The sequence below is a fragment of the Oncorhynchus mykiss genome, chromosome 5 (assembly GCF_013265735.2).
Source record: "Oncorhynchus mykiss isolate Arlee chromosome 5, USDA_OmykA_1.1, whole genome shotgun sequence".
Classification (NCBI taxonomy): Eukaryota; Metazoa; Chordata; class Actinopteri; order Salmoniformes; family Salmonidae; genus Oncorhynchus; species Oncorhynchus mykiss.
In genome coordinates, this window is record NC_048569.1 from 17,115,406 (window position 1) to 17,125,858 (window position 10,453).

The 10,453-nt window shown below is 42.9% G+C and overlaps 2 protein-coding genes across 3 annotated transcripts; one reads left to right on the plus strand and one right to left on the minus strand.

Moving 5' to 3' along the window:
• Window positions 1-1,962: 1,962 nt before the first annotated feature.
• haus1 (HAUS augmin-like complex, subunit 1) lies at window positions 1,963-4,536 on the minus strand. Of its 2 annotated transcripts, none has more exons than XM_021601972.2 (9): window positions 4,409-4,536; window positions 3,685-3,859; window positions 3,333-3,468; window positions 3,068-3,202; window positions 2,840-2,963; window positions 2,520-2,585; window positions 2,363-2,434; window positions 2,225-2,272; window positions 1,963-2,129 (listed from the first exon to the last, which is right to left on the minus strand). In XM_021601972.2, exons 1-9 carry the CDS (start codon window positions 4,418-4,420, stop codon window positions 2,052-2,054), a joined length of 846 nt encoding a protein of 281 aa, XP_021457647.1. In that variant the 5' UTR covers window positions 4,421-4,536; the 3' UTR covers window positions 1,963-2,051. The 2 variants fall into 2 exon arrangements, with proteins under 2 accessions (XP_021457647.1, XP_021457646.1); XM_021601971.2 differs by lacking the exon at window positions 4,409-4,536 and adding an exon at window positions 4,000-4,160.
• On the plus strand, window positions 4,382-10,372 carry atp5fa1 (ATP synthase F1 subunit alpha). The gene is made up of 11 exons (XM_021601970.2): window positions 4,382-4,534; window positions 5,738-5,816; window positions 6,065-6,234; window positions 6,543-6,716; window positions 7,413-7,579; window positions 8,127-8,427; window positions 8,627-8,851; window positions 9,072-9,179; window positions 9,510-9,654; window positions 9,872-10,022; window positions 10,154-10,372. The coding sequence occupies exons 1-11, from the start codon at window positions 4,484-4,486 to the stop codon at window positions 10,230-10,232; spliced, it is 1,650 nt and encodes a 549-aa protein (XP_021457645.1). The 5' UTR covers window positions 4,382-4,483; the 3' UTR covers window positions 10,233-10,372.
• Window positions 10,373-10,453: the final 81 nt, after the last annotated feature.

Consider the following 10,453-nt stretch of genomic DNA (forward strand, 5'->3'; position numbering starts at 1 on the left):
GGGCTTGCAGCACAGCTATCCTCACCGTAAGGCGATCGTTCTCCTGTATATTATGAGTACAGCGACCGCAATTAGAAGGCATCATGTTAATGTTACTACTTGGCTTCGGCTGTTGGAGGTCCTGACGAACCACGTCCAGATAACGCGTTCGGAGTGAAAAAGTTGAATGAAAAAAGGTTGAGTGAGGGAAAAACTAAAAATATAAACGGTAATTAAAAAGTAAAAACCGTGAAGTTGTCAGGTAGCAAAGTAAGGTTGGCAACAAAACGCACAGCAACACGTAAACAAGTCTGCAAGTTGTGACCGGAAATATTGGAGTGATCCAATATAGTGAAACAACATAATCAGTACTACTTGTTGTAGGTGCACACAATCGTGACTTTACATTAAAACGGCGATATGTGAATTCTACCATAGTAGCCGTTATACCTTGGCTAGTAAGAAAGGGTCTAAAGTATTTTTTAAACTAAGCTGTTCTTGCAAATATACGTTTTCTTCCGAATGGAGGGGCAAAAAAGTATCTTATGTCTGTGTTCAGTTTCATATGGTTCTCCAAAAACCAGAGAATATGCCTTTTGCATGCGTGTCGATCTCACAGAAAGCTGCTGAGGGGAGGACAGCACATAATGGCTAGAAGTGAGCAAATGGCATTGCATGGACACCATGTGTGTATTTGATACCATTCCACCAACTCTGCTCCAGCCATTACGACGAACCCCATCCTCCCCAATTAAGGTGCCAACAACCTCCTGTGGTAGGTCTTTGTTTTGGTCGGACTGTGTGATGTGCTACCAGGCCAGCGCATCACACAGAGCGAACAAAACAAAGATCTACACACATCCAAGAGGCATTTCTCACTATGAATATTATGGGTTTTTTGGCTAACAATCTGCAACTTTAGGTATAACGGCCTCAATGGAAGAATTCACTATTTCCGTTTTAGTGTATAGCTAACACCATCTATGATGCACACTGTATTTTGGTTTAAACATATCACTAATTTAAGAAAACTACACTGAGTGTACAAAACATTAAGAATACCTGCTCTTTCCATAACAAACTGACCAGGTAAATGCAGGTGAAAGCTATGATCCCTTATGATGGTAACTTAAATCCACGTCATTCGGTGTAGATGAAAGGTTAAATAAAAATGTTTAAGCCTTGCGAAATGTGTATGCCATTCAGAGGGTGAATGGGCATGGTAAATAAGAATGTGTTCCTAAATGACTTGCAGTTAAAGGTTAAATAAAAAGCAGGGTATGGTAGTAGGTGCCAGGCACACCTGTTTGAGTGTGTCAAGAACTGCAACACTGCTGAGTTTTTCACACTTATTAGTTTCCTGTGTGTATCAGGAATGGTCCACCGCCCAAAGGTCATCCAGCCAACTTGAAACAACTGTGGGAAGCAATGGAGTCAACATGGGTCAGCATCCCTGTGGAATGCTTTTGACACTTTGTAGAGCCATGCCCTGACTAATTGAAGGCTACTCTGAAGGCAAAAATGGGTGCTCCTAATGTTTAGCAAACTCAATGTAAAAGGCACTGTGCACCTAATGTTTTGTACAGTGGAAAAGGCACGGTATGGTCAATCCGTCATCTGCCGTGCAGCATTTACGGTGATACGGCCTTTGCAGACGTCATGGCATTCATACAACTTGCACTTCACAGAGCAGTGGTGTAGAGCTGTTGTCAAGGAATTGAGTTTGCATTTATACAGGACCTCCTGCCCCCACCTACTGTCAAACGATCATGTAAATGCAGAGATATATGGAGCTCTACGCATTGTTACAACATTTGGGATGCGCAGTGATATGGAGCTCAATTTGGACCCTGCATGCATCTCTGTGATTGCATCACACCCTCCAAAACGGAGCCTCCAACCACATTTTAGATCTCGTAAGACAAATAAGTTCCCCGTTTAGTTAACACATTTTGAAAAAATATATAGCCCAAGCAGCCCCTGACAAGTTGGATGAAAAACATTACGATTTTCATTGACATTTATTATCATTACATACACTTTCTACAATTACAATCCCCCAAATTCATGTGTCATTTTAAAGGCCGCCCTTTAGGCAAGGAGGAATTCATGAAGTCCACCTTCATCTCCAGTTCAGCATCAACTGCAGCCTTAAACAAGGAGAAAACAGTTCAATTCAAATATAATTGACAATGTACAGTAACATCACAATATTCCTGTTGTATTGTAGAATGGCAAAACTCACCAATTCTCGCTTTGCCTCTTCAATTTTCACTTGAGCAAGAGATGGACTCTAGGGAACAACGATATCATTAAGCAGAGCATATCACCAAAATAAAAGGAAAATAAAAATTGTCAGTTAAAAAATAAAACATTTCTTAACTGGGCTCAAATCTCTGTAGGGTTCGAGTTTCTTTGACAAAGGTAGAATTTCTTGTTTCAACGTGTAGACTTGCTGCAAAGGGAAGATCAGAAACTCATTGCAATACATTTCACAGCAAAGCAGAACAGCCAACACTTCCATCATAACATGAGGATACCTCACATAGCTCCATCAGAGCTTGGTGGGAGATTCGATTCTCCATGTGTCTGGATGTTAGCTGGTCCTGAGGATGAGAGAATGAAAATGCATTGCTTATGACAAAAGATTAACATAAATGCATTTCTACCAGTCAAAAAGCCCTAACCACCTGACAATGTTTCCAAGGTTGACTTTTGACTTCCCAGCTCAATAAATCAAAAGCTACCCCAATCCAACATCTCAAAACCGGAAGCAAACCAGAAAGGATATCTTGACCTGTGAAGAAAAAGAGAGTAAACATTAACAGCACATAAGATGACAGAAGTCAAAGGCACTGACCTCTGCCTTCTTGTTTCGGTATGAGAGGTCTTTGGATTTTGCTTTGACAAAGTCCATATTCAGCAGTCTTTCTTCTGCTTTGGCACTCTCCACCTCTTGAGCTTTCATTGTTTTCTTGATGTCCCTGTAATCAGATGATTACGTAGATTAATTAACTCTAGAGCTTTACAGATGTGAGCATTTAAAATAATTTAACATTTCAGGTTCATGACTGTGTGATCCTCTTACTCTTGGAAGGTTTTCCGTAGAACAAGAACGGACCCAAGTTTAGTTCTGAGGGCATTAAGCTCCCTATCAAGTCTCCTATCCGTCTTTTCAGATTCCAGAAGCTCATTGGTCAAGTTATTCACTGCTGGCACAAAGCTAAACAAACAGCATGGATGAAAGATTATATTCTTGCAAGTTCATCATGAGAATCCATCTTGTATGGCTTTCTGTGAGTGCCATTGTGTGTACTTCTTTCAATAGGCAGCATTGTACATCAGTGCATTACCTGCTCAGAGAGGTGTCTCGGACACCAAGTACCTTAGCGTTTGCCACCAATGCTGACAGGTAGTCTGATGCAGGTTTTGACAAGCTTCCAGAGGATAAGCCCACTCCTTGTAAAACAACATTCTGGAGATGAACACCTAGAAAGATTGATTTAAAATCAAAGGAACAACATTACAGTGCAAAAAAGAAAGACCCTGTGCACAGCTGTGTGTCTAGACAACATTACTGTATTGACATGTCAGCCAGAGTGGGGCTTGAAGTTGAAACAGTGACACATAATATTCCCCAAGTGTCTCAATCATTCAGGTTACCACTTAAGATTCATTTAACAGTACATGCAATGTTCACTTTACCATCAGCCTGATACTCAGAAGTTTTCTGTTTCTGATCCTCAATAAGCAGGGAAGTCTCATTGCATCGAACTTCACTTGCTTCTGCAAGCTGGTACAGTATGTCGACAGTCCGTGTGTTAACTTCATATTCTGGAATAGTTTGATCTCCAAAGACTGTGCTGAGCCACTTGCTCACCTGAAAAGTGTAAACAAACACCAAGTTTACAGCTAACTCACTAGCTTGTTAGCATAGATTTACAGCCCTGAGAGATGGTTTAAAAAAACAGAAATGTATCAAAATAAGAGCACAATCAACATCTCTGCTATTAACACTACCTTCTTGTTCTTTTCACACATATCAACGGGCAGCCCAGACAAACAATATAGTAAAAGACTGACTCTCGGCTGAGAGTAGCTTTCTGAAAGTAATGGGAATCCTGACTGAACCGAAACGTTTCCCGCGCACCGTTCATTCAACAGCTTCCGGTTTGAGATGTATTTGATTGGATGTTTGAAATAGACCAGCCAATGAGAAAAAAAAACTCTTTATTTAAAACGGAAGTAGTGTTTGGTCTGCCCATGAGTGTTCAAATAGATTGACATAAACAAGATTGTATCCGAGTTTATGATGACAATATTCATATCCAATAATCGAATCTAATAATAAATGCAGTTGATAGCATTAATTAAACAATTATTTCATATGATTTTGCAAATATTTCCGGTTCACAGTATAATTTTTTACCCTGTCCTCCATCTTCTTTACGTGATTTAACCAGTAGGTGTAGTTGGACAAATCCGCGTAGAAACATTAATAGCTATGCTGTCAGTTCGCGTTGCCGCGGCCCTTGTCCGCACCCGGGCTGGATTTGTAAGATTTTTTTGTGTTGTCTGAGTTGTGTTTTTATACTTTTTGAAATAGTTATTCCCGCGTTCATGTTCTAGTCGGAAACTGGAAAACTCTGAAATGTCAGACGTAATAACCGGATGTAGTTATACACATGCCGTGTTCAACGAATCAGCAAGGGTTAGTGCTATCCGGGGTCCTACCTTAACCTTAATCGTAAACCCGACCCTTTTTTTAAATGGTAACTTCAATGGGGTATGGACGTCCCAAGGATCCCGGATTGCATGGACAAATGAACAAATCGGACATTTCCGAGTTTCCTAGTTCCGATTAGCAAGTGAACACGTCATCTATGTGTTCGAAAATAGGGAAATTACGAGTCCGTGCATGCAGACCGCCATCTTGGACTGTTTACACAAGCTATCTCCACCTAACGTTAGATACATATAATTGTAAAAGTCTATACCGGTAGTGGTATTTGTAGTTTTGACACATTGATATAGCTGTGTGATCAATCAACCAGTCAAGTGACTGTATGGATGTCTCATAGGGCTCACATTTGTCCCAGCGTCGTCCGGGTTTGGCCGCAACGTTAATTGTAAATAATAATTTGTTTTTAACTGACTTGCCAAATTAAATAAAGGTTACACACGTCATTCCTTATGACGAGGTGGGGTTAGTAAACGAGCTCTAATTGTGACAAATATTTTTGAACAGTCATCCAACTCGGAATTCCAAGTCGGAATCTTTCTAGAGCCCCGGCCTTAAGATCACTGATGTCATGTTTTTACCCTTTTCCGGAGTCCCCACTTTTCTTTAAAGCACCCAATTTATTTTTATTTTTTACCTCCGATGACCAGATCAAAATGACAGTAGTTCACCCAAAGCCGTTACACTATAGTTAATGTTGTAATGTTATGTATCTTGTCAGCCAAGTGGCACAACTTAATTGTTTGTTATACATGCTCAGTGCATTTGGTTGATCGTTTGCGAATTAATGATGCCTATAAACATCTCAACTCATCCACTGAGAGTTGACAGTGAGAAGAAGCAAGAGAAATAGGAGGCACAGTTTAATGGCAGGGCAATTTTAAACATGTATGGTAAACTAGTAACACTGTATCATTACTCTATTCAAAATATGAATATATGATGCAGATTTGAGGGTCACTATTTTGCATTTAAAAGATTTCAATTGTAACATGATCTCAACCACTGTCCTTGCAGGTTTCCAAAAATGTTTATGCTGCTGCATGTGTAGGAGCCAGGCACCTGCACACCACAAAGCCATGGATGGCCAAGACGGGTCAGAGTTCTTGACTGATACATGTTGCCAAACTTTGTAGTAGCAAAGTCCCTTGAGAAAGTGGATTGTACTAAGACATTTTTTATAGCTTGGGGGTAGGAACAACCGTTATTGTCTTGAGCAGCCCATGTTGCCATTCAAAATGTATTCTCGGTAAAAGTAGCATCTTTATCTTCATGGCATCTTCTCAGTTTCCCCAAAGTCTGATTACTTGGTTAACTCTCAAATGTCATGCATGTGTACTGCAGGAACAGCAGAGGTCTCGTCCATTCTGGAGGAGAAGATCCTGGGGGCTGACACTAGCGCTGACCTGGAGGAGACTGGTCGCGTGCTGTCCATCGGTGATGGTATTGCCAGAGTGTATGGTCTCAGGAACGTGCAGGCTGAGGAGATGGTGGAGTTCTCCTCCGGGCTTAAGGTGAGGTCGTCAGTGGGGTGTGATGACTTGCAAGCTGATGATGACATAACAAGTCTTTGCGGGGGGTGATATATACTGCAGTTGTACCATTGAGCAAGTGCCATGCTCAACAGTGATGTCTGTCAACATGCCTAGTAGATTATTGAATGAAAAGTAAATCCCTGAGGTGGATAGCTGAGAGTTTTCCATTCTGTTTATTTCTTTCTACTATTCTCGCATAACGCTATCCAGCGACGTGTTGTTGTCTGCTGGTCTATTCTACCGAAACTCTGAACTCTTGAGTAACAGTGTTCTCTAATCTCATCCAGGGCATGTCTCTGAACTTGGAGCCTGACAATGTCGGTGTTGTGGTGTTCGGTAATGACAAGCTCATCAAGGAGGGCGATATTGTCAAGAGAACCGGAGCCATCGTGGACGTGCCAGTCGGTGAACAGCTGCTGGGTCGTGTGGTGGACGCTCTGGGAAATGCCATCGACGGCAAGGTCAGGATTTGCCCTGAGGTCTACTCGTAGGTTATGATAAGCAATAGGATTTACAGCGTTAAACTGAGCCTCAGTGTTATGAGGTTGCCATGACCAGCAGGGTGAACCAAAGGCATTGCAGATGAGTGCAATGCATGATGATGCACTCACATAGGATCAGCACATGTGCATGCGTATGCTTCTCACTCCTGCTATGCTGTGTGATGACTGCAGAGAAGATTAGCCTCTTGCTTCTTGCTCTTTGTTGATGTCAGCACTATACTGCAGTTTATGTTGTGCATTACTGCGTCTACTTTTGAGAATATTCTGGGCCTAGATCAGTGTTTTTCAACCTATTGTCTGCTGACATCTGGTGGCCCGCGGGGGTACTGCAGTTTGAATGTTTTATTTATTTTTATAAATAAGTTGGGACTATAATGTTAAAATGTTTATATTACTTATCACAATGCATATGTTTAGCAAAATCCATATGTAATAATAGGCCTTTAATCTGTTAGTTGCTGATTAAATGTATTCCAAATCTGACCGCTAAGATATTTTAAGTAAAAAAAAAGATATCTGCAACTCCGCGGATGGTGGTCCTCAAACTTTTGACAGTGATTTGGTGGTACCCGGAAAGGAAACGGTACCGCTGGCCTAGATAACTGATAGTGATGGGTGTAAAGTAATATTTTCTTTGCTACTGCTTCTTTGTAGGGTCCCCTTGGGTCCAGCATCCGTAGGCGTGTGGGTCTTAAGGCCCCTGGCATTATCCCCCGTATTTCTGTGAGAGAGCCCATGCAGACTGGCATCAAGGCCGTGGACAGCCTGGTGCCCATTGGCCGAGGTCAGCGTGAGCTGATCATCGGTGACAGGCAGACTGGGTAAGTCTATAGCCCTACAGGTGTGAATAGTTTAGTGACTGGCTAGGCTCGGTATTCAATTCCTAGACCATGTGAACTTGAGTTGTATTAGTTGCTAATGGAAAAAATTGGAGGGGAAAAATTAAGGAATGTCTGTCTTATCCACTTATGTCTTATTCCTAAACCAGCAGTTCATCTTGTTATTGAGGACAATGGTCAAGTAAAGACCTGTTAATCAGCTCCTTGTGTTTTTCATGGTAGACATGTCATGTCGACTTACATGTGTAGTGGATGCGGAAATCACCTGTAGCAAATTGGCTGGAGTACATTGGTGACCTCACACCTTCCCTAAGATCTAAAGGCAAGTGTCGCTCAGAGTGACAGACTTGTCACTTGGTGTGTTGGCTAAGACGGTTGGCTTTGAGTTGTGTGTGTTGTGCAGAAGGTTGCTTGTTCGTTCCCCACTTGGAGCAGAACAGAATGCACTGCTGTTACACATGCATGTTTTGTCATTCACTTGAGTTTTTATAAATTATACAATCTTCATTCCAGTGTCTTTCCTTCGTAGCAAAACCGCCATTGCCATCGACACCATTATCAACCAGAAGCGCTTCAACGATGGCACTGATGAGAAGAAGAAGCTGTACTGCATCTACGTCGCCATTGGTCAGAAGAGATCCACCGTGGCCCAGCTAGTGAAGAGGCTGACTGACGCCGACGCCATGAGGTACACCATTGTGGTGTCCGCCACAGCCTCCGATGCCGCTCCCCTGCAGTACCTGGCCCCTTACTCTGGCTGCTCCATGGGAGAGTTCTTCAGAGACAATGGCAAGCACGCGCTCATCATCTACGACGATTTGTCCAAGCAGGTCAGTTCAAGCGATGGGGCTCGGAGGTCGAAATGTGATTAAGGTTGATCTTAAATAACTCTATTCCTCAGTTAATACACTACTTCCAGCAGCCCTATGTGACTCTGACAATGCAGTAAAACACGATGGGGTATAGGGTGGCACTTTATTCTATGCTCAACCTTCATGTGACGCAAACCTTGCTTCCCACCTCTCACAGGCTGTGGCTTACCGTCAGATGTCCCTGCTGCTACGTCGTCCCCCCGGTCGTGAGGCCTACCCCGGGGATGTGTTCTATCTCCATTCTCGTTTGCTAGAGAGAGCAGCCAAGATGAACGAAAACTTCGGAGGCGGCTCCCTCACCGCCCTGCCCGTCATTGAGACCCAGGCCGGTGATGTTTCCGCCTACATTCCAACCAATGTCATCTCCATCACAGACGGACAGGTGTGCTAAAAGATGGATTTCATAATTAATCAGGAGCTGAAAATATAACTCTAACGATCTGATTTAAATGGAGCTACCTCAAACCTATCCTCGCATTTATTCCTGATTTGCCATTTTTGGTAATGGCACTTTGTCATTTTAGGATTGATTGACTGTTTCGGTGTTTACTCTATTGAAACACTGAACCTATGACTCCACTCATGCTTCTTTCCTCTCTCAGATATTCTTGGAGACTGAGTTGTTCTACAAAGGTATTCGACCAGCCATCAACGTAGGTCTGTCTGTGTCACGTGTCGGCTCTGCCGCCCAGACCAAAGCCATGAAGCAGGTGGGCCACTCATTTCTTTCCCCAGTATTTGTCATTTGGCTTTAGGCACCTGCCTTAGAAACTCACACGAAGGGGAAAGTGTCCCACTTTTGACTTCCGAGTGGCGCAGCAGTCTAAGGCACTGCATCTCAGTGCAAGAGGCGTCAATACAGTCACTGGTTTGAATCCAGGCTGTATCATATCCGGCTGTGATTGGGAGTGCGGCGCACAATTGGCCCAGTGTCGTCCAGGTTTGGCCGGGGTAGGCCGTCATTGTAAATAAGAACTTGTTCTTTACTGACTTGCCTAGTTAAATAAAAAAATGACTGATCCTGTTTCCTCCCTGGTAAGGTGGCTGGTACCATGAAGCTGGAGCTGGCCCAGTACCGTGAGGTGGCTGCCTTCGCACAGTTTGGTTCTGACTTGGACGCTGCCACCCAGCAGCTTCTGAACCGTGGTGTTCGCCTTACTGAGCTCCTCAAGCAGGGGCAGTACTGTGAGTATCTCATAGGATGTGATGTTCTAGTCACATTTGTATGATTTTACTCAACTGAAATGTTGATTAATGTGTGCACGGTCCCTGTTAAATAAATTGCTTGTGTAGATGAAACTGAGCTCCAGCTGGTCATCCTTGGTAAAGTTTGCTCTGTTTACTGCTGTGCTTCATTTAGTCCCTTGCCTATGTGACTGACTGCATTCTTTTTGACCTGCAGGCCCCATGGCCATTGAGGAGCAGGTTACAGTCATCTATGCTGGTGTGAGGGGACACTTGGACAAAATGGACCCAACCAAGATCACAAAGTTTGAGAAGGCTTTTCTTCAACATGTTCTCAGCCAGCACCAGGATCTCCTAGCACAAATTAGGTAAATGAAATCAACTACCACCACGTTTTTGCCAGCTTTCGCTTTATGTTCAGTATTGTTATTGGACTCCTTTTGTACGTTATCGTACCATGGCGTGAACATATTTTAACACCTTTTGTTTCTGCTTGCAGAGCTGATGGCAAAATCTCAGAAACCGCAGATGCCCAGCTTAAGCAGATCGTCTTGACCTTCCTGGCAAGCTTTGAGTAGTCTTATTTTTGGTCAACTATTTTGTCAATGTTTGCATAGTGCGGATGTTAAACTTTAAAAACAAATCTGAAAATAAAGTGCCATTTGATATTACTGTACAGATGTCTCCTAACAGAGAATAAAGTCTTTCTACTCCAGGACCCATGGATCTTTTTTCGACTGGCTCTCGTCCTCTCTCTTCCAAAAGTACATTTTGGCCATTTAGCAGACTTACCGTGTCC